This window comes from Apodemus sylvaticus, chromosome 2 (genome assembly GCF_947179515.1).
Source record: "Apodemus sylvaticus chromosome 2, mApoSyl1.1, whole genome shotgun sequence".
Classification (NCBI taxonomy): domain Eukaryota; kingdom Metazoa; phylum Chordata; class Mammalia; order Rodentia; family Muridae; genus Apodemus; species Apodemus sylvaticus.
In genome coordinates, this window is record NC_067473.1 from 163,145,557 (window position 1) to 163,167,093 (window position 21,537).

Below are 21,537 nucleotides of genomic sequence, written 5' to 3' on the forward strand. Positions count from 1 at the left end.
TATTATCTTAGGTATTTGCTTCTGGCTTGTGTTTCCAAGTTTTTAGAGTATTTTCCAAACACAAACTAAACCTGCCCCCCACCCCTGGCTTTCTTTCTCCATCCCCTGCAGTGAAATGGCCAAACAGGGTGAGCAGTGCCGGAAGAAGAAGGCAGAGGTGTGGAATAGCTAACGGCACGGTGGTGGAGTTTACGTTTTACGTCATCATCCTTATTATCTGGTCAAGACACGTAAGGTAAGTGGTTCATTCTAACCTGAAGCCTCAGAATCCCAGGCCATTCTGTGTTTTCATTTCTTAGCAGCTAATCAACTTTTAAGACATGAAGGAGTGACAAGGGGATACTCAGAAAAGCAATCCTTGGGGAGTTTCTAGGCATGAATAAAAATAAATAAATGAGCCCCCTTCACAGAGATCAGGTGCTCACAGTAACCACCCAGTGGGCAAGGAGTTTCAGCTTCTGCTCTGTGTGGGGAAACGTGACTGAAACAAAACAAGGAAAGCTCATCCCAGGCTACACAGCTTCTGCATCTTATAGAACCACATAAAAACATTTTTCAGCTTATAAAAATATCATTCTTTGTTAAAAACAACCAAAGGTATAGGGGATCATGTTTTGGCATGTGACCAGTATAGATGTTTTTATACAAGATTTCACGCACACACATACCGTTGAGAGATCCGTTATAAAGTGATAGCATTGGGTCACTGGGAAAGAAATGTAAGTGAATGTGAAGGATCAAAGGGTGCTGGGCAGACACACTGCAGCAGAAGTACTCAGCAGAAGTACTCTAGTGATGGGCAGACATGCTGCAGCAGAAGTACTCTAGTGATGGGCAGACACTCTGCAGCAGAAGTACTCAGCAGAAGTACTCTAGTGATGGGCAGACATGCTGCAGCAGAAGTACTCAGCAGAAGTACTCTAGTGATGGGCAGACATGCTGCAGCAGAAGTACTCAGCAGAAGTACTCTAGTGATGGGCAGACATGCTGCAGCAGAAGTACTCTAGTGATGGGCAGACACTCTGCAGCAGAAGTACTCAGCAGAAGTACTCTAGTGATGGGCAGACACGCTGCAGCAGAAGTACTCAGCAGAAGTACTCTAGTGATGGGCAGACATGCTGCAGCAGAAGTACTCAGCAGAAGTACTCTAGTGATGGGCAGACATGCTGTAGCAGAAGTACTCAGCAGAAGTACTCCAGTGATGGGCAGACACTCTGCAGCAGAAGTACTCAGCAGAAGTACTCTAGTGATGGGCAGACACGCTGCAGCAGAAGTACTCAGCAGAAGTACTCTAGTGATGGGCAGACACACTGCAGCAGAAGTACTCAGCAGAAGTACTCTAGTGATGGGCAGACACGCTGCAGCAGAAGTATTCTGATTTCTTGCAAGGAGAATGTCATGTTACTGGTGCATATTTGTTTATTTGTTAAAAATATTCATTTATTTATTGGATTTTGAGAATCTTCTGTGTAGCCCTGGCTGTCCTGGAACTCTATAAACAGACTGGCCTCGAGCTCACAGAGATCCACTTGACTGTAGCTCCTGAGTGCTGGGACTAAAGGCATACACCACTAAGCCAGAGCTGTGCTTTGATTTTTCTACATCCCCGTTTCTAAGAAGCCACAGAGCTTGTCTGTGTCTTCTAGACTGGGGTCCACATCCAGCTAACAAAGCTTGACCCCACCCATCTTTGGAGATCAGGCCCATTCAGGGTGGTGTGGCCAGAGTTAGACTCTTGTGCAAATCTAAATGAATAATTTAAAAACGATGATAGGAAGTCAAATTCCAAATGAAGTGAAGTCATTTTTATCAGCCACTGGGTTCCTTTTCTGATGACTTCATCACAATTTCTACCCAAGAATGCCAGTTTATTTCTCACAGATTAGGTCTGCACCAGTTAATGCTCTAGTCACCGCTGTGAAACCGTGGACCACGAAGCGTAAAGCAACGTAGCATGCTGCGTACGTGTGCAGACGCTGCGCCAGTCTGCCCAAGCTCAGCTGTCTACTGTGTGACCGACCTCTCTACCTCGGTTCCTAATCTATACTGGGAGTGCCTGTCTCATATAGGTTGTTGTTAAGCCTAAAGAAGTCACCTCTATGGTTCTTAGGCAAGCACTTGACCGTGGTAAGGGTCATGTCAGAGGTAGAGACTGTCACCAATGCTGCACTTCCACTCTGGTCACCCTGGTGCTTGGAAGATACTGGGACAGGTTGTCTTAGCTATTCAAACTCTCCTGTGTACATGAATGCATGTACACACTCACACATATACCTGTGTGTTTATGAAAGCAAGTAGAGATAGATTTTAACTAAAACATTATTGTATTATTCTGTACTTTTGTAGTCCTTTTACATTCCTCATGTCACATTGTAGAAATGTCTCTTCATGCCAGTAAATGAGATGACTGAACCAGAAAACAGGATGCACCTGCTCTTAAGCAGTTTTGATGCAGGGGTTCCTCACGAGGCCTCAGGCAAATGAGGAGCTCCTTCCGGGGTCCGTGGGCACTGGCACATCCCACAGGAGGAGGATCATCAGCCTGGTGTGTTTGTTAAGCTGCTGCCAGGGCCAGGATTCAGAGAGCTGTCACGTGTCACTCACTGTGGGAAAGCGGCTGGAATCGGGCTCTTGGTAATGAAATAGAATGTTCCATATAGAAAGAGCATTGGTCAGTAATGGGTGTTCCTTTCCCCACCTCCCACTGGCTTTCCAGAAGATGTTTCACAAGACAGAGGAGTTCTTGCCCAAGAAGAGCGACAGCGATGTGGATGACATGGACACGTCGGACACGCAGTGGGGCTGGTTCTACCTGGCGGAGTGTGGGAAGTGGCACATGTTTCAGGTACCCTGCCCTGAGCTTCCCAGGCCGGGGCTCGCTGCTGTGAACAGTCATGCTCGTGGAACTGCAAAAAGCCAGCCCTAATGGGAACCAGAGTAGCTAAGTCTGTCCTCCCCTGGCTGTAACCTCTCGAGGCAGTGCTGAGTTTAGACGGGGAGCGTGCTTGGGTCATAGACTCTGGCTTGATCTGGTGGGAACAGGGAGGGGAGAACCAGTTTGTGTTCTGCACCTGCTCTGGGTGTCTGTTAGGTACTGTACGGGCCCTATGTGTCCTCACAGCAGCCCCGAGGGAGATGGCTCTTCTCTGTCTTCTGTCAAAGGATGGGAACTCAGGAAAGTGTACTGCTTGTCCCCACTCAAGAGTCCCCTCTCTTGAATGCCCACACAAGAACTTGTAGTTTGGGGATTTTTTTCCCTCCCATTTTATGGTTACTAGACTGGTGAAAGGTTTGCTTTGAGCCACTTAGAGTAATCCTGAGGAATTTGTGAAAAGGCTTTAGAGAGACCATGTCCCGAGAGCAGTCTTGGTGCCCCTCCCCCTGTATGTGGGAGGTAGAGCAGCAGGTAGGATCCCCCTTCTCTGTCACTGCGACTTCAGCTGCACTTCTGCAACCCATTACTGTGAACAGCTGGTAAATGCAACTTTCTGGTTTGTCTTAAAGCCGGATACCAACATTCAATGTTCAGTTAGCAGTGAAGATATCGAAAAAAGCTTCAAAACAAACCCTTGTGGCTCCGTTTCCTTTACTACTTCCAAATTCAGCTACAAGATAGACTTTGCAGGTATGTTTCCCCTCCTAGTTGCGTGTTTCTAGAATATTCCTAGACTATTGGCATAGTGCGGTCTGCAGCTCTGAAGCGCAGGGTTAGCCCAGATGTCTTGAAGCATGACGTAAATCCTCCTGTTGTCTGCAAAAGTAGCTCAATAAAAACTGCACTGTTAGACTCTTGAGCAGCACTGCTGTTGATAAAAGCATGTTTCTGTGTTCCTGTGTGTTGGCATATGTGCTGTTACCCATGTGTTTTGAGTTCATGTAAAGCTCTTTATAACTTTTGTTTTTTTCTGTCTCTCTCCTTCCTTCCTTCCTTCCTTCCTTCCTTCCTTCCTTCCTTCCTTCCTTCCTTCCTTCCTTCCTTCCTTTCTTTCTTTCTTTCTTTCTTCTTTCTTTCTTTCTTTCTTTCTGAGGTGAGGTCTCCCTGTATTATTGGGCTGATCTTAAACTCACAATCCTCCTGCCTCAGCCTCTAGAGTAGATGGATTGCAGGCCTGTAATGCTATGCCTGTATTATAGCTTTTAATTTACTCTGCACCCAACAGCCTGGAGATTGCTTTGAATTGGGAACCTTTTTATCTTAAAGAGCTGATAAAAAAAAAAAAGAGAGAGAGAGATAAAGCTATTGTGAAGGCAAATTCTTCAAGGCAAAGTGAAGCCACATGACCTTCCTGTTGATACTGAGGTCACCTCTTCAGTGGCTGCTTTTGTGGTGATTCCTTATTGCACTGGTTCTTTCACAGAGGAGCCCAGGTGATGTGCAGATCGGCTGTAGTTTGGACGCATGCCCCTCTGTTTTTCAGCCCCGTGGGGTCGTGTTATCAGGTGTCTCAGGAAAGCACTGTTGAGTTCAGCCCGTGTGCCCTAGGCTGCCTTCACACAGTTTATGGCTCTGCTGTGGAGGAGCTGTGAGTGGGGCAGCGTCGTAGTAACTGTGCCTTTAGTGCTCTGCACCTCAGCCTTCTAGCTGCTCTTTTCCAGTGGCTGAGCTGTGTCTTTCCCACCGTGGTGGTGCTGGTATGCTGGGGATGGAGGGCAAGGCCTGAAATGCTTTCCCAGAAGTGGGAAGGGTTTGGCACGGACAGTGTAGACACTTAGCTGAGAAATACCATCCTAAAAACGTGAGTTCCTGGCAGTTGCTGATTATCAAGAATCAATCAAAGACTAGACAGATAAATTAAATTTAAAAAGAATGAAAACTATTCTATTTTTACTTTCAACCAGTTCTGACTTTAAAAACTAGCATTAGGCAAAGGAACCACCCATGGGGAATGCTGACATTGATGTTTCTGATCTAGGGGGCAGAAGGTGTTTGGCAGATATTACCAGAGTTCTGTACTTGAGTGTCCAAACACAGTTTTGGAGGCAAAACAGACACAGTGTGATATACACAGACGCCAGGCTTCAGAAAGGGGATGCTATTTGTCTGAGCGTGTGGTAGGTGTGTCTAAGAATGTTCACTAGAGAACTATGCTCCTTGGAAGATTCCCACCAGGAAATAGAACTTACCCAGAATGGTTTTTTAGACACTTGAATGTACTTTAGTTGGTAGAGTCCTTGTCTTAGTATGCATGGGACCCTAGCCCAGCATAAACCAGGCTTGCTAGTACATGCCTGTAATCTCAGCACTCAGGGTATGGAGGCAGGAGGATCAGAAAGTGAAGGCCAGTCTTAGCTACATAATGAGTTCTAGGCCATCCTCACCTGAGACCCCATATCAAAACAAAACAAAACAAAACAAAACAAAACAAAACCAAAAAAACCCCCCTTGCTAAAGTATAACAAGGTGTGTGGCGGTCAGCGAGTGAATAAATGGGCAGTTCTCCACGTTTTCAGGGTTCTCAACCCCAGTCACCCTGCCATTGCCACCGACCGGCTTCTCTCTTTGAAAGTCATGGAAAGTAAATTCAAAAGTGACGACGCTACCGGTCTGGTGTCAGGTACCGAGATGATCTTGCTTTCCCTGAGTGGTGACCATGCTCTGGTGTGCCGAATCTAGGAGAATACAGGATTGGCAAAGCACACTCACCACCAGCATTTGACAAGTGCAGTGGCGTCAGATGTGTTAGCTGGCCAGTATTATGCTAAGGTTCACAGCTTGGCTGGGAGGTCATAAACTGGACCTAGCAAACACTGCCACGGCTGGGGTGTGGATGGAAGTCGCTGACTAGATAGTGGTCTTCTGCTACTGGGATCTATAGCCAGGTTGTTTGTCTCCCTCCCTCCCTCCCTCCCTCCCTCCCTCCCTCCCTCCCTCCCTCCTTTGGTTTAGGTGCTCAGTTTAATGAGGATTAAAGAATACCTATTTTTGAAATTCTGTGCATTGTGCTGATGTTATAGGGAAACAACCTCTTTCTAATTTTCAAATTATTAGGGAAACCAGAGTGCACTTCTTCTCCGTGTAACAAATCCCAGAGTGCACTTCTTCTCTGTGTAACAAATCCAACAGAAGATTTTATATGAGTTTGTTCTATAGCCTTTCCTGCCTTTAGAATTCTCGTATTTTGGTGTCTGTTTAGCTGAGGTATGACACACAGAGGTACACCTTGCATTTGGAACCGTCTGTGAGATGCGTCTCTTGGTGTGGGCCTTAGTTAGATCAAGCACTGAAGGAGGGCCCTGCCTGGCACCTTCACAACATGCTGGAAAGGTCACACACCAGCTGCCAGCTCTCCCCAAAGCTGCCTAGCCTTCACGTATTGTGGCTGCTAATGTGCACGACACTTCGGAGCACTACTCCCCCCGGGGCTCATCTGATATGTCTGTCTTTGTCTTCAGAAATGAAGCAGATGAATCTCGTCACTGGGAAACAGCGCCTAATAAAAAGGGCCCCTTTCTCCATCAGTGCCTTCAGGTATGGTAAAGGGGTGGCACGGAGGGCAGGGCTGCCCTCTCCCTGCTCCTCCTTACTCTGACAGAAACCCAGGTAGACTAACGTTCCTGTCATGGAGTAACCTTTGCAATGTTAAACCTCACGTTCGCTGATGGAGTGATCATTATCTTCTGTTTCCTTTCATTCTCGTTTGCCATGCGTAGTTTTCTTCAGTTCTTGGACTAGTGTGCATGATAATTACAAGATGCCATACGTTTCTTTTGCTTAAAATAGGCTATTGAGCCTATGTTTGCATTTAAACTGGACATTTGCTCACAGAATCTCCCAGATATTTGACCATAAATCTTAGAGAACTGCCCATGTGGTCTGCCCCTGCACTGGTACAGATTCCCACTGGGCATCTACCTGTACACCTGTGTGGCTCTAACGCCAGTCCACAGGGACCAAAGGCTGGGGGCATCACACCCACTGTGGGCAGCATCTTCTCTAGAGCTGGGGTGCATGGTTTCCTTTTGGTTCCCTTTGCCATATAGAGACTGAAAACGAATTGCTAAGAGCTAGATGTAATAAATATTTTATTTGTTGCACATGGGAATGGAAAACAAGTAAAAAAAAATGTAAGAGTATATCTCCTATTTTAGATATAGAACGATCCCTCAAGCAAATATTGATTTTTTTTTTCTTTTTGGAGAACTTAGGATGCAGCTCAGAAACATTATGTGAGCATGTAAATTGTAAGGAGTCCCCCTACACACCAGAACTTCCAGGGAGTTGTAGGAAAAGCAGAGCAAAGAAAAGAGTGGAAGAGACTAGAAAGGAAATAAATATTTTTCCTTTATCAAGATGTTTGACTTACATTCTAACATCATAATTTAAAAGATAATGATGGGACACAGAGAATATGTTCCTGCCTGCTGTACCATGTCTGCATTCCTCCGTGGCAGGAATAGGACACAGCAATTCTTGTCCTCTAAGGTGTCTAGTCTGGGGGATGACACCCAGTAATGAAAGGTGGTAGTAGGCATGTTGTTGTAGCTGGTATGCCTTTGATAGGGATGAGGAGTACATGCTGAGCAGTTTCCTTCTGTCCCAGACTGTGCAAACTGTACAACAAAGACAGAAAGGACTGATGGATAGGGTGTGTGTGTGTATTGGGTGTGACCAGAGCTGAGAGCAGCAGTTGAGGCAATAATGATGAGGGAGGAGTCAGGTAGGGAAGCTCCGGGGGATGACGGTCAGGAGGTGCTGATGCAGAAAGGTGAGCTGCAGGCTGATGCTGTGCACTCATTACAAGCCTGGTGAGCGTGTGCCCTGTGACGGACGGCCTCAGGTGAGCGTGTGCCCTGTGACGGACGGCCTCGGGTGAGCGTTGTGCCCTGTGACGGATGGCCTCAGGTGAGCGTGTGCCCTGTGACGGATGGCCTCAGGTGAGCGTGTGCCCTGTGACGGACGGCCTCAGGTGAGCGAGTGCCCTGTGACGGACGGCCTTGAGCGTGTGCCCTGTGACGGACGGCCTTGGGTGAGCGTGTGCCCTGTGATGGACGGCCTTGGGTGAGCGTGTGCCCTGTGATGGACGGCCTTGGGTGAGTGTGTGCCCTGTGACGGACAGCCTTGGGTGAGTGTGTGCCCTGTGACGGACGGCCTTGGGTGAGTGTGTGCCCTGTGACAGACGGCCTTGGGTGTGCGTGTGCCCTGTGACGGACGGCCTTGGGTGAGTGTGTGCCCTGTGACGGACGGCCTTGGGTGAGTGTGTGCCCTGTGACGGACGGCCTTGGGTGTGCGTGTGCCCTGTGACGGACGGCCTTGGGTGAGCGTGTGCCCTGTGATGGACGGCCTTGAGCGTGTGCCCTGTGACGGACGGCCTCGGGTGAGCGTGTGCCCTGTGATGGACGGCCTTGAGCGTGTGCCCTGTGACGGATGGCCTCAGGTGAGCGTGTGCCCTGTGACGGACGGCCTCAGGTGAGCGAGTGCCCTGTGACGGACGGCCTCGGGTAAGCATGTGCCCTGTGACGGACGGCCTCGGGTGAGCGTGTGCCCTGTGATGGACGGCCTCGGGTGAGCGTGTTCCCTGTGACGGACGGCCTTGGGTGAGCGTGTGCCCTATGATAGATGGCCTTGGGTGAGCGTGTGCCCTGTGACGGACGGCCTTGGGTGAGTGTGTGCCCTGTGACGGATGGCCTTGGGTGAACATGTTCCCTGTGTCGGCCTTGGGTGTGCGTGTGCCCTGTGACGGATGGCCTCGGGTGCCCTGTGATGGATGGCCTTGGGTGAGTGTGTGCCCTGTGATGGACGGCCTTGGGTGAGTGTGTGCCCTGTGACGGACGGCCTTGGGTGAGTGTGTGCCCTGTGACGGACGGCCTTGGGTGTGCGTGTGCCCTGTGACGGACGGCCTCGGGTGAGCGTGTGCCCTGTGATGGACGGCCTCGGGTGAGCGTGTTCCCTGTGACGGACGGCCTTGGGTGAGCGTGTGCCCTATGATAGATGGCCTTGGGTGAGCGTGTGCCCTGTGACGGACGGCCTTGGGTGAGTGTGTGCCCTGTGACGGATGGCCTTGGGTGAACATGTTCCCTGTGTCGGCCTTGGGTGTGCGTGTGCCCTGTGACGGATGGCCTCGGGTGCCCTGTGATGGATGGCCTTGGGTGAGTGTGTGCCCTGTGATGGACGGCCCTGGGTGAGTGTGTGCCCTGTGATGGACGGCCCTGGGTGAGTGTGTGTCCTGTGATGGATGGCCTTGGGTGAACGTGTGCCCTGTGTCGGCCTTGGGTACATACGCGATATTTAAACCTTTCCCTATAGCTGGAAGACACGGTGGACAAAGTAGGGGAAAATGGGAGAGCTTTCAAAAAACAACTCAGTGTCGAGATTAATTTAAATAATAAATAACTCCTATAGTATTTGAAGTTCTTCTAGAACTCCCTTAAGAAAAATTGAATGTTCCTTCTATTACACTCATATTGAAAAAAAGTACCAGTTGATGCCGACTCCTTTGTTAGCAGACTGAAATGCAAAAGTGGGCTAACAGGTTTTTCTGGAGAGATTGCTGGACGATAGACTCCTTCTCACCCTCCACACTCCTGGTGAGAAGGTCAGTAAGCACACCGTTCCAAGACTCCATTTGGGCATTTGTTCATCACAGTTGTCAATAAATGCATCCTTTGATTCTGGAGTCCCACTTCGGAGATGTTCTTACTGGGCACATGAAGTAACAACTGGGTAGATTTGGTCTTTGCAGCATTCTGAATGGAGTAGCAGAAGTCGAAGCAAACTGAGTATCGCACGCAGCTAAATAAATGATGGTTCTGTCACCAAGCTTTCCTGTTATTTGGACCCCAAATCCTCGGCCACTGCCCACTTTCTCCTGCAGCAACACACTGGGCAATCTCTAGGTGACACATCAGGCCCCTAGCAACTAAAGGAGGCCTGAGGAAGATACTCCAGGGCAGAAGCCTTCATCTCCCCGTCTCTGGGCCTGGGATACATATTTTCTTTTATGCCCCCTCTGGCCGTGCAGAGATGAGTGGAATTGCGTGTGTCTGCAGCAGGAGCGGCATTTATTCATTGAGTGTTGACTCGGTGCCAGGCATGTGCTGCACTTCCGCTTGGCCCTGAGAGTGAGGAGACCACGCACAGGCTGATAAAGGGCTTGATAAGAACTTATTAAATGAAGGAAAAAATATGGGTGAAACTTGGCCTTCTGAACTGAGGAAGCTCTGAAGGGACATCTGAATGACTTGCTCACGCCTTTGTCCCAGCACACGAGAGGCAGGTGCAGGTAGATCTTCGTGAGTTCGAAGCCAGCCTGGTCTATAGGCTGTTCCAGGAGATCCAAGGATACACAGAGAAACCCTGTGTCAAACAAACAAACAAACATACAAAAGCGGACACAGTGAGTGTGTAGAGATGGAGTAAAGCCTATGAACTGGCAGGCACTGGTTGGAGCTGGAGAGAGGGTCCCACTCCGCCCAGCTTGGCGCATTTGGAATGTTCTTGTATTTTTGGTTTAGCCTTTAACGGGCGAGCCATCTCCCCAGCCCATGAAACATTCTTGAATGGTTCCGAGCACCCACACCTGTACCTCACAACTGATTGTGACTGCAGCTCCAGGGGATTGGACACCCACCTCTGCCTTCTGCAGTGACCCACACACGCGTAGCACACTCGTACACAGATACACAAATACAAATAAAATCTTAAGAGATTATATGTGATATTGGGTTCTCTCCTAAAAATTTTATGAAATTTGACAAAAGGGAGCTAACGAGAGGTTTGAAGTTTGTAAGTTTCTTTCGCCAGCTTTTGGTTTCCAAGGGCGGTTGGTGTGCCTGTTGACCATTTGCTAGTGAGCCCCTCGCCATCCTCTGTCTCTGTCTGTCCTGTGGCAGGACTGTATCTGATGGCTTTTAAGATTTGCTTCTGGGCATCCCACTGAGCAAGCCAGGAAGCACTGTCTGCAGAAAGAGTCGGAAGGGAGGCGGGCCGGGTCTAGTGGGACACAAGAAGGGGAAGTTGGAGAACAGCAGTGGCCATTGGAGTTCTCAGTTTCATTCAGTAGAAATGTGAAGAAACGGTTGTTATTGTTGTTGTTTTAATCATCCTAATTTTTCTTAGAAATCCCTTTTATTTGGCTAAATTATAATTCACGTTTTATAGAAATTTCAACAAAATAAATTGAATTGCCTATTTATGAAATGGTGAAGCTGTGTAGATTTGTATATTCCCATTCTACTTTAAAATTCAGCATGTTAAAATTAGGAAACATAGTCGTTCAGTAAGTATTTCTAAGTGAAGCCAAGGGTTAACTTAATTGCATCTGTCATAATGCCTTGCAAACAGAAAACTCAGCTGTGGAGGAAAGGCTAAACCCCCGACATGATTATAACCTGCTTCTGACGCTCTGCTCTGTCTTTTGCTGTTTGAAGTTACATCTGTGAGAATGAGGCCATCCCCATGCCAACACACTGGGAGAACGTGAACCCTGACGTTCCCTACCAGGTAGGAGCAGGTGGACTGCAGGACAGACAGACGGTCCTGGGGCCAGCGGTGGACAAGGCCCTGCTAAACTGTGTGATCTTCCTCTCCCAGCTGGTTTCCCTGCAGAACCAAACGCACGAGTATAATGAAGTGGCCAGTCTGTTTGGGAAAACAATGGATCGGAACCGAATTAAAAGGATTCAAAGGATCCAAAACCTAGACTTATGGGAGTTCTTTTGCAGGTAAGCCACTTTCTCATCTGTCCCTTCTCTGTGTCTTGTCTTGTCTCATTCTTCTAAGTTGTAGGGATGTAACACAGAGGTTAGCTGTACTGACTTAAAAACACACACAGAAAGCAAAAAGTTAGACTATTCTTCCTGTAGCGTTTTGCTTGAAAGCTGCTCTTCTCTTGGCATGCTGTAATTCTACTTTACATTTATTTATCTTATTTTATGTATATGACAGTTTTTCCTCCATGTGTATCTGTGCACCACGTGCATGCATGGTGCCTGAGGAGGTCTGAGAAGCATTCCATGACCTGGTCCTGGAGTTACAGGCAGTTAATAAGCCACCATGTGGTCCTGCAAAAGCACCAAGGCCTCTCAGCCCTCCTCCGTCTGTGGAGAGTAGAAGAGATCTTTTCTGGACTAGAGTCCCGCCGTGCAGCGGGAGAAGCTCGGTCTTTGCTAGATCCAGAATGGCCTCTTGGTTGAAGTAGAGCTCTTTAGCTTTCCTGTGGCTTTGCTTGCTTCAGCCCTTAGATTCAGTTAAAAATCTTTGAATTAAATTAGAAATACTGACTTAAAAAAACAAAGATGAAAGAGTTACACTATTCTTGCTATAGCCTTTTGCTTGTTTTGTTTGAAAGAACATGTTGTAATTTACCTTCAAATTTCTTGCTTCATTCAGAGTTGATGCTGTGGAGTTTTAAATCTCTATTCATTACTAAATCTAAGTTAGAAATGACTGTTAGAATCCTCAATGTGCCTCTAACCTAAAAATAAAGCTCATTACATAGAATTAATTTGTTACCCAAACTAACCTGTTGTGTTGTACTTCTATAATAAATATTACTTAAAATAAGTGGTTCTCTGAAATATTTTAAATAAACATTTGTAGATGTGATTTGATTTCTGGTATTTTTATTATAAGCTTTTAATGATTTATTTCAAAAAAATTTCAAATGAACACAAAAGTAGGATTCTACCATCATAAGCACCCTTGTACTTGTGATCTTGTTCAGTATTTGTTAAGGTTAGACCTACAAGCCAGGTGAGGAGGCATACCCAGCTAGCCCAGCACACAGCAAGCTGAGACAGGAGGATTGAGTTCAAGGGCTACAGAGCAAGTCTGGGGCCAGCTCACACTACTACATAGTAAGAACCTGTTTCAAAGAGACAATCAAATAAACATTCATCAAAAATAGGCTAAGAGTAACCACATAATTGGTTGTTTTGTTACTGAAAAATATTTAAAGCTGTTCCCAGGTTGTCACCTATTTCATTTGCATGTACTTGAGAATCAGACTGACTTTCCTCTGGTGATTGTTATAGTTTTGTTTCCTGTTGCTATGGTAAGATATCTGGACCAAAACAGCTTAAGGGAGAAAGTTTATTTGCCTCCCAGTTCCAGATTGCAGTTCATCATTTCAGGGAAGTCAAGTGGTAAGGAAGGTAAGAGTACTGAAGCAGCCTGTCCCCGGACACCCACAGCCACGTTACAAATGAATGTGTGCGTGCTAGTGCTTAGCGTGCCAGTGCTTAGTGTGCTAGTGCTTAGTGTGCCAGTGCTTAGTGTGCCAGTGCTTAGTGTGCCAATGCTTAGTGTGCTAGTGCTTAGTGTGCCAGTGCTTAGCGTGCTTTCTCCACTCTTACCCAGTTCAAATTCTCTGGCCTAGGGAGTGGTGCCACCCACAGTGGGCCATCCAGTTAACCTAATCAAGAAAATCCCTCAAAGACATGCCCACAGATCAACCTAATCTAAACTATTGCTCAATGAGAGTCCATCCCCAGGGTACTCTGCGGTCAAAGCTCAGCATTACTGTAAGGGAATATGGAATTCTGTGGTCCCAACTCCCTGGGCCTCAGTTTGTTCCAGATATTCTTAGAGGAAATTTTAATTCCCATTTTTAATAACAATGGGGCTTTCAGTTTGTGCTTTTTATAGTCTTGAGTATTTGACCAAACACCTTTTCTTTCTTTCAGGTAGTCACTAACTTTACCTGAATTTAGAAGGTTTTATTCAGTTTGTTTGGGGGAAGATAAAAGCCTCTGCTCCCTGTGATTTTAATCTTTCAGTGATCAGTTTTTCTAATGTGAGTTGGTGAAACTCTTAATGTATTCATTTTAAAAATTGGATTTATTTATTTTGTGTATTGAGTTTTTGCGTGTATGTATATATTGTGTACCACATGCATGCCTAGTGCCCGTGGATGTTAAAAGAGGGTATCAGGTCCCCGGCCTAGAGTTCCAGGGGATGGTGAGCTACACTGTGGGTTCTGGGCCCTGAACCTGGTCCTCTGCAAGAGCAACAGTCAACCTTAGCTGCTGAGCCATTTCTACAGCACCTGTTACTTCTTCTTTTGAAAAATAATTTTTTATTTTTCTATGTACATTGGTGTTTTGCCTGTGTGTATGTCTGTAAGGATGTGGGATCCTCGAGTTACAGTTGTAAGCTGCCAGTTGGGTACTGGGAATTTAACCTGGCTCCTCTGGAAGAGCAGTGAATGCTCTTAACCACTGAGCCACCTCCCCAGCACCTGTTTATTCTTAGTTAAGCCTATGAACTGGAGTTCACATTCGTCTCCTTCATACTTCGGAACTCTCAATAAAACTGTGTAGTAGACGTAGTGCTGAGTCCTGCAGCATTTTATACTAAGAGCTTACTAGAAATCTTCCTTGATTTATGGCCTTTGTGAACTTCTGTAGTATCAACCCTCAGACCCCTGCCATGGCAGTGTAAAATGCTGAGGCTTCTGGTAAAGGCAGCCTGTCACTCTGACATCTCCCTGCAGGACTAAAATAGCCTCGTTGGGCTCATTGGTGTGGAAGCCATGGTTCACCATCTGGATAGCAGGCCCTGAGTGAGTCCACTCTGACACATAGTGGACAGTACTTTCTTACTTCCCTCCTTCCTTCTCCCTACAGGTCATCTGATCCACTGTTTTACAATAGGCAGCATTGTAGGTTCTTGGGATTTGATGGTGTATAGGTCTGTAGGTCAAAGAACCAGGCCACTGCCAACCTGAGAGTTATGGCTGAGCACAGGCTATCATGGAAACATAAAGGGCATCAATTTACCCTTGCCCATAAAAGGAGGATGTGTGTCATGGAATGGGGGTGGGGTGGGCACTAGGGAGAATGTCCTAAAGCTGCTGTTGTTTACACTAGGCTGGGGACAGGACAGCATCTTAGACATGGGGCTATCATGACCCAAAACTTATATAAAAACGGACACAGAAAAATTCAGAGACTTTGAAATAGAACATTAGGGTGAATGGCATTAGAAACCTAGCCAAGAAGTAGAGTATGCAGGGGCAGAGAGTGCCACTCGCTGGCTGACTACTGTTCAACTTCCCTCTATAGCTTTGAGTCCAATTGATCTAGGCTACAAATGAACATTAACAGGTCCTTCCATGAAGCACTAGCCAAACTGGTCACGACAAACATGCTGCTTGTTGGTTTTTTTTCCTGAAACAATGAAAAGGAATGAGGGAGGGAGGGGGAGAGAGAGAGAGAATATGAATGAATTATGTATGTATGGTTACAGTGATAATTCACCTGGTGATACTGTAGGAAAAGCTTTAGGGTACTTTCAGCTGGGAGTGATTTTTTTCTACCAGGAACATTTGATAACAAGGAAACATTTTTAATTGTCCTGTGGTAGAGTGTAGGGCTATTGGCTCATGGTGGATAGAGGCCAGGAATGCTAACTCTCCTATATAATAGGCAGGTCAGCCTCTACAACAAAGACCTAAATCCATCCCCAAATAGCAGTTCTGCTAATGTTGTGAGCCCTGGAATCACAACTTGAAGCCGGGGGGGGGGGGGGGGGGGGGGACCAGTTTAGAAAATGGATCTGTAATTAATCTGAGAGACTTTGGGTGGCCTCTCAGCCAGGGTGCCTGCAGTGTGGGAGCGCTGGCAGTGGTTTGGAGGTGTTGAGGGTGTGAAATCACAGGGCTTGGTGTGAGAGGGGGGAGCCTGGCAAGGCCACTCCCACATGTTGGGTTCTTCACCTTACTTGAGTAGAGGAGTATGAGTAGAAGAGAGTCTGGTCCTTGTAGAGATCATGGGAGGGAGTAACAGTGGATACTCAGTGCTTGCATCTGGAAGTTGACTTAGATTAGTGACGAAGGCTAGAAGATACAGGGTACTAGCAACAAGAGATGCTAAAGTGTGTGTGTGTGTGTGTGTGTGTGTGTGTGTGTGTGTAAGAGAGAGACAGAGCAAGCGCAGACTGGAGAGGATGCGCAGAGGGAGACAGTAAAACAGGGGGCTGCAGAAGTTACTGGAGCCAGAGGGATTGTCTGTGTCCTGGAGTGCCAGGGAAGATGAGTACTGGGCATGTGCTCGAGTTTGCAGCAAACCTTGATGAAGGGAAAAGTAATGTTAAATGTTGTGTCTCATGGATAAGGAAAGGTTGACAACTCCTGTAGCAAGTTTGGCACTGGGGGTGGAGAAGAAATAAGTAAAGTGGCAGGAAGAAGGGTGGTTTTTTCTTATTTCTGTATTGGTTAACATTGTAATGGGAAGGAACCTCTAAACAAGGAGAGGCCAGAAGATAAAGGAGGAGGGCAGTTGATTGATTAAACTCTCAAGGGAGCATGATGGGATGATTCAGTGACCCTGCGCCAGAAAGGAGGACGCATGGCCAGGAGAGAGCCTGGCTAGCCCGCAGCACTCTAACACTCCCAGTTTCCATGGGGAAGTGAAGTCACCGACATAGAGTGAAGGACTGGAGATGTGGATAAAAGGAAAGACCAAGGAGGACCTTAAGTGGCCACCATAGGACTGGGGTGGAGATCCTCAAACCGCAGGATGTCCTACGCTGGAGGGCGCCTGTGGAGTCGCATGTGACTCAGAGGTGTGGTTGTAGGAGCAGCAAGGGGAAATGGCTGGAGCAGTCAGAGCTGCCCGGAACTGAGAGCAGTGGGACCCTGTCCTGATGAGGGTGGGCTTTGATCAAGCAGAAGATGTCAGACCTGGCTTCAAAGGAGAGCCCTCTTTGGGATTCTTCATCAGGTAGAGGGGTCCATCACCCAGTCCAGACCTACTGACTCAGAACCCCTGCTTCTGCTATTTGTATGTGTAAAGAGTTCCATGGTGGTTCTGGTGTTTATCTGAAATGGAACACAGTGATTCTAAACTTGGAAGAACATCCTCAGTCCAGAGCAAGGGGACACTGCTGCCCTGAGATAGTGTGTGGACCAGACACTGGGCATTTTTGGAACATTGGTCCTCAGAGGAAGGGGATATTGAGGCATCTTTGAGAGCTGGGTACCATAGTACTTGATTCATAGTAGATTCAGAAGTGGATGTGGTCTGACCCACTGGGCAAGGTTGGGAAGCATTTACTGTAATCTGAGGTCTTCCCTTGCAAGTTTGTTCAAGCTTCTGGAAGACCAGAAGCATGATCTGGGAGCCCCCCTTTCCTGGGTGCATTAGTAGGGGTGCAAATTTTAAACACTCTGTCTTCTCTGGTTCTGCCTGGTATATGCGGTTCCTTCATCCCAGTAGCCACTCAGTGTTTAATGCTTAGTGCCAGACTCTTTACTCCATGGTGTAATACCTATGAGAGGAACATTCCAAACCAAGATTCACTTTGGGTCATTGCATTCCAGTGCTGAGGACTTGTGGCCTCAGAGACCAGAGAGCCTCAGAACTTCTAGACTTGGAGTTACAAGTGATTACGAGCTGTCTGATGGGGTGCTGGGACCTCAACCTCAGTCCTCTGCAAGAGCAGTAAGTGCTTTTAGTCTCTGAGCCATCTCTCCAGCCCCAGGCACCTTGGTTCTTAGAGTGGAATCTAGTCATTATAGCTCATACAACTCAACCTCATGTTATTGTTTTAACAAAGCAACAACCATGGTATGGATTAATGAATTCCAAACTTAATATATTATTATAATATATTGTATGTGTGAAAGCTCTTTGAATAATTTAACTGGGCCTCCCTAATGTGGCTGAGAAAGCTTCTTACGGTGGGAGCAATATTTTCCAGGCCGTGTACAGAAAGAAAGAGTAATCGGCTCCCAGAAGCTCTTTGGGAAGAGTTGATGTCAAGCTTGCTTGCTTCTTGAGCTCTTCAACACACCAGGTGCATAGATGAAAATGTAGTTTGCTTGTCAGGCTCAGGAGAGATTCAGAACCAGAACTGGTGGGCCGGGCAGTAGTGGCGCACGCCTTTGATCCCAGCACTCGGGAGGCAGAGGCAGGTGGATTTCTGAGTTTGAGGCCAGCCTGGTCTACAGAGTGAGTTCCAGGACAGCCAGGGCTATACAAAGAAACGGTGTCTCTAAAAACAAACCAAACAAACCAAACAAACAAAGAACAAAACCCAGAACTGGTAACTTGACTTCTGAGTGAACTTCAAGTCCAGATGACCCAGGAAGTTGAAAATGCACCTAAACAAGTAGTTGATTTTTTTAAAAGTGTTCTTCCTCATTAGCCGGTAAAGGGGAATATATGTGTGTTGTTCAAAAAACATTGAGACAGTTCTTTGACACAGTCCTAGACGAAGAAACTTGGTAGAATTTCTTACTTGAAAAGCATGCTTTTGTTGTGTGAACAAGAGCTGCTTGCCGCGTGCCCTTCTGATATGAGCATCATATCTGGAATGGTTGGAAGGCCAGGTGCTCCACATTAGAGCCCACATACTGAATTTTGATACATACTACTCAGTGGCGCCTGAAGAACGTGCATTTCATTTCTGACATCATTAGAATGTGTGCCTTTTAGTTGCCTGTTATGATTAAATTTGTCAGTTTATAATATGGGTATTTTATTTTGTTACTTAAGTTTTTACTTTTTAAACTGAAGTAAGCCTAAAGTGTGAGATCTGATTTGAAAAATCTTGAGAATTGAATTTGACTTCGCATAGGATGGTAGCCAGCTCATGGCGCCTTTAGCTTGGTCCACTGGTTCTGGTCACACCACTGTAGAGGAAAGCTGGACTCGCTGCTCCCAGCCCTGCAGGGTATGTAAACCAAGAGGTAGCCAGCAAATTCTGGTTGTGCAAAGACGTTTTGCTGTGGAGAAGAGTCTGGAAGCTTTGCTAGAGTGAGGAATCGCTGGGGGAATCGTATGTATTTCCCGGAGAACAAAGCTGAGGTGATTGTTCACAGTTTTTTGGGGGGGGAGGGGGCGGCTATCTATGCAGTTATTATATAAAAGAAAAGAGCTGCTCTGTGTTTAGAAGAATGTCATAGGCCAATCAGTACACACAAAGAGATGGCTTCTAGTGCAGTGGTGGGTGGGACGAGTATACTTTGTTGGAGATCCAGCCGATCACAGGGTGATCCAGCCAAACATCCTAGGCGGCCCTGGAATGGATTGAAGCTGCGGCCTGCCTGCTGATGGTTACATTACAGCAGTGCTCTGTGCCCCAGCCTGCCTATAGAACCCTGCTCTTTAAGAGTATAACCCTCACCAACTGGTGTATTCTGAGTGCGCTTTTGCATTTGCGTGTATTGTCTTTTTAAGGAAAGGCTCGGCACAGTTCAGGTGAGCTAGCCAGAAGTCAGAGTGCACTATTGTAAATATCTTTTTGGTGGAGTATTTCGACACCCCAAATACCACAGGCAGCTTGCACCCCCTGCCTGCCCATCATCAGATCTGACCTTTCAACCCTTCGCTTGTCATCTCGCATCTCTCTGGCAGAAGCGAGTTTACTCCATCCTGTCCCATTCTTGTTCCCTCCCTCCCTCCCTCTCTTCTTCCCTCCCCCAATCCCCTCTCTTCCTTCCTCTTCCCCTCTCCCTCCCTCCCTCTTCCTCCCTCTCTTCCTCCCTCCCTCCCCCACCTCCCTCCCTCCCTCTTTTTCTCCCTCTCCCAACTCCCTGTCTTCCTTCCTCTTCCCCCTCCCTCCCTCCTTCCCTCTTCTTCCCTCCCTCCCCCACCTCCCTTTCTTCCTCCCTCCCTCCCTCCCCTTTCCTCTTTAGTCTTTGTCCACAGTGCTGAGGAAGGACCCAGGCTTTCCCCACATATCAGAGAGTCACGCTACCATCGAGCTGCATGCCTACTCTTTTTTAAATGTATTTTTCAGCCTTCAAACACAAACACATTTTTTGAAACTCATGCAACCTAGACTAACTTGAAAATCTTTTTTTTTAAGCGGTGGATAACTTTGAATTCTTGATCCTCCTGTCTCTGTGTCTTGTACCTTGGGGTTACAGGCACTGAGTGCCATACCTAGCTGACAGCTGTCATGTTTGATGAGGTGGTTTGTATGTGTCCAAGAGCATTTGAAATAGTTTCTCTGCTGGAGTTCCTCTGTCCACTCATTCATATGATTCATATTTTTGTCTCTTTCTTTCTATGGATCTTTGCCTTTAACATGTTAAATTAATAAATACTGCTCACTGGTATATTTTTCTGTGCTTTTGTATCTGGATATTTTATGATTTTAGGAAAAAGGCTCAGCTCAAGAAAAAGAGAGGTGTCCCTCAGATCAATGAGCAAATGCTGTTTCATGGCACCAGCAGTGAATTTGTGGAAGCAATTTGCATTCACAACTTTGACTGGAGAATCAATGGTGTACACGGTGCTGTCTTTGGAAAAGGTAATATCTGAGTCTCAGTCCAGGTTCAGTCAGAGGGGAGCGCTCCATCTCTGAAGAATCGGCTGCTTTATGATTGGCAGCAATGAAGCTCAAAGTTACCAGACTAAGAGTTCTAGACAAAGCACAGCACTTCTGAGCTGCAGAAAAGCACTCACTCCACACACAGGGTGGAAGCGAGGCGTGCACATCCGCCATATTCAATGGCGCCATGCTTGGAGAAGCGAAAGTCAGCCCTTCCCTGGAGGTGCCTACAGCTGAGCTGCTCTACAGTGATGGAAACACTGCTGGCAGTTTTGATATTTTGCTCTGTTGGTTTTGCTTGTTAGAAAATGATAGGTAAGAGGGATAGGCAAGAATACTAGTGTGCACCCATTGTGCACCCAAGGGGGAGCTGGGGAGCTCTCTCATATTTCTAGCGTAGTGCAAGTCTCAGTTCTTCTCATGGCATCATGGGTGACTGAAGCAGGTAGGGGGAGGGGAAGGAGGGCAAGGGGCGAGCATGTGCTCTCCTAGTCTGTCCCTTGTGCCTTATTTTCAATGAGAAAGCTGACTGCCACGTAGGATCAGGATTCATTTAAGAGTAAGTGCGGAAAAGCGGCGCAGTTTAGCTGTAAGAGGTCCGAAAGGTCTGACACCAGTTCCACCACTGTTGGGTGGTTATGAGACTTTGCAATTCGTGTCCCGATATTTTTAGAACTAAGTACTCGCTTGACAGTGTCAGTCATTCTCAGAGTGGTGATGCTCTCTTGTTTGTCCGTGACAATAACTGACGCTGTTCTGGAGTACTCAAGCAGGAATCCGTGTGCCTGCTAGCTTCCCATTACTATAACAAAACACCCGAGGCAGCAGGGGAGAACTTCACCTTGACAAACAGTTTAGAAAGTCTGGTCCATGCTGCATTGGGTCTGTGGAGCTTGTTTTGCCGCAGACCATCCCAGCAGGGAGTATGTGGTATAAGGTGAACAAGCCATGCCTCCTGGCAGCTGGACCATGAGAAGACTGTGTAGAAGGTCTGTAGCCTGTATTCCCCATTTAAGAGCATATCCTCTTTCGACTCCATCTTTTAAAGTCCCCACACCTCCCTTAGCACCCCGATCCCAGAAAACTAAGTCATTTAACACATGAGTCCCAGGGAGACGGAAGGTCCAAACCACAGCAGTAGCTTTATCCAGTCTCAGAATTTCACTCCTCGGTGTAATTACTTCTGGATTATCTCATGCCATAGCCAGCAGCTTCTTGGGTAGAGCAGTATTGTACAGAGCTTGACTGGATGCTGGCTGAGGGCTGTGGGGGAGGGGCTAAGGAAGGACACGACTCAGGCAGAGACCTGCCAGGGG

General features: G+C 47.1%; 1 protein-coding gene across 11 annotated transcripts in view; it reads left to right on the plus strand.

The window, feature by feature from the left end:
• The window catches only part of Parp11 (poly(ADP-ribose) polymerase family member 11), a 54,896-nt gene that overhangs the window by 26,595 nt on the left and 6,764 nt on the right, over positions 1-21,537 (plus strand). For 5 of the 11 annotated variants that reach the window (XM_052174938.1, XM_052174939.1, XM_052174937.1 and 2 more), the window contains 7 exons: positions 112-235; positions 2,717-2,845; positions 3,505-3,625; positions 6,394-6,469; positions 11,368-11,440; positions 11,531-11,661; positions 20,049-20,200. In XM_052174938.1, coding sequence (XP_052030898.1) covers positions 2,720-2,845; positions 3,505-3,625; positions 6,394-6,469; positions 11,368-11,440; positions 11,531-11,661; positions 20,049-20,200 — 679 coding nt within the window. In that variant the 5' untranslated portion in view covers positions 112-235; positions 2,717-2,719. The other 6 variants (XR_007976707.1, XM_052174933.1, XM_052174941.1 and 3 more) reach the window with 5 other exon arrangements.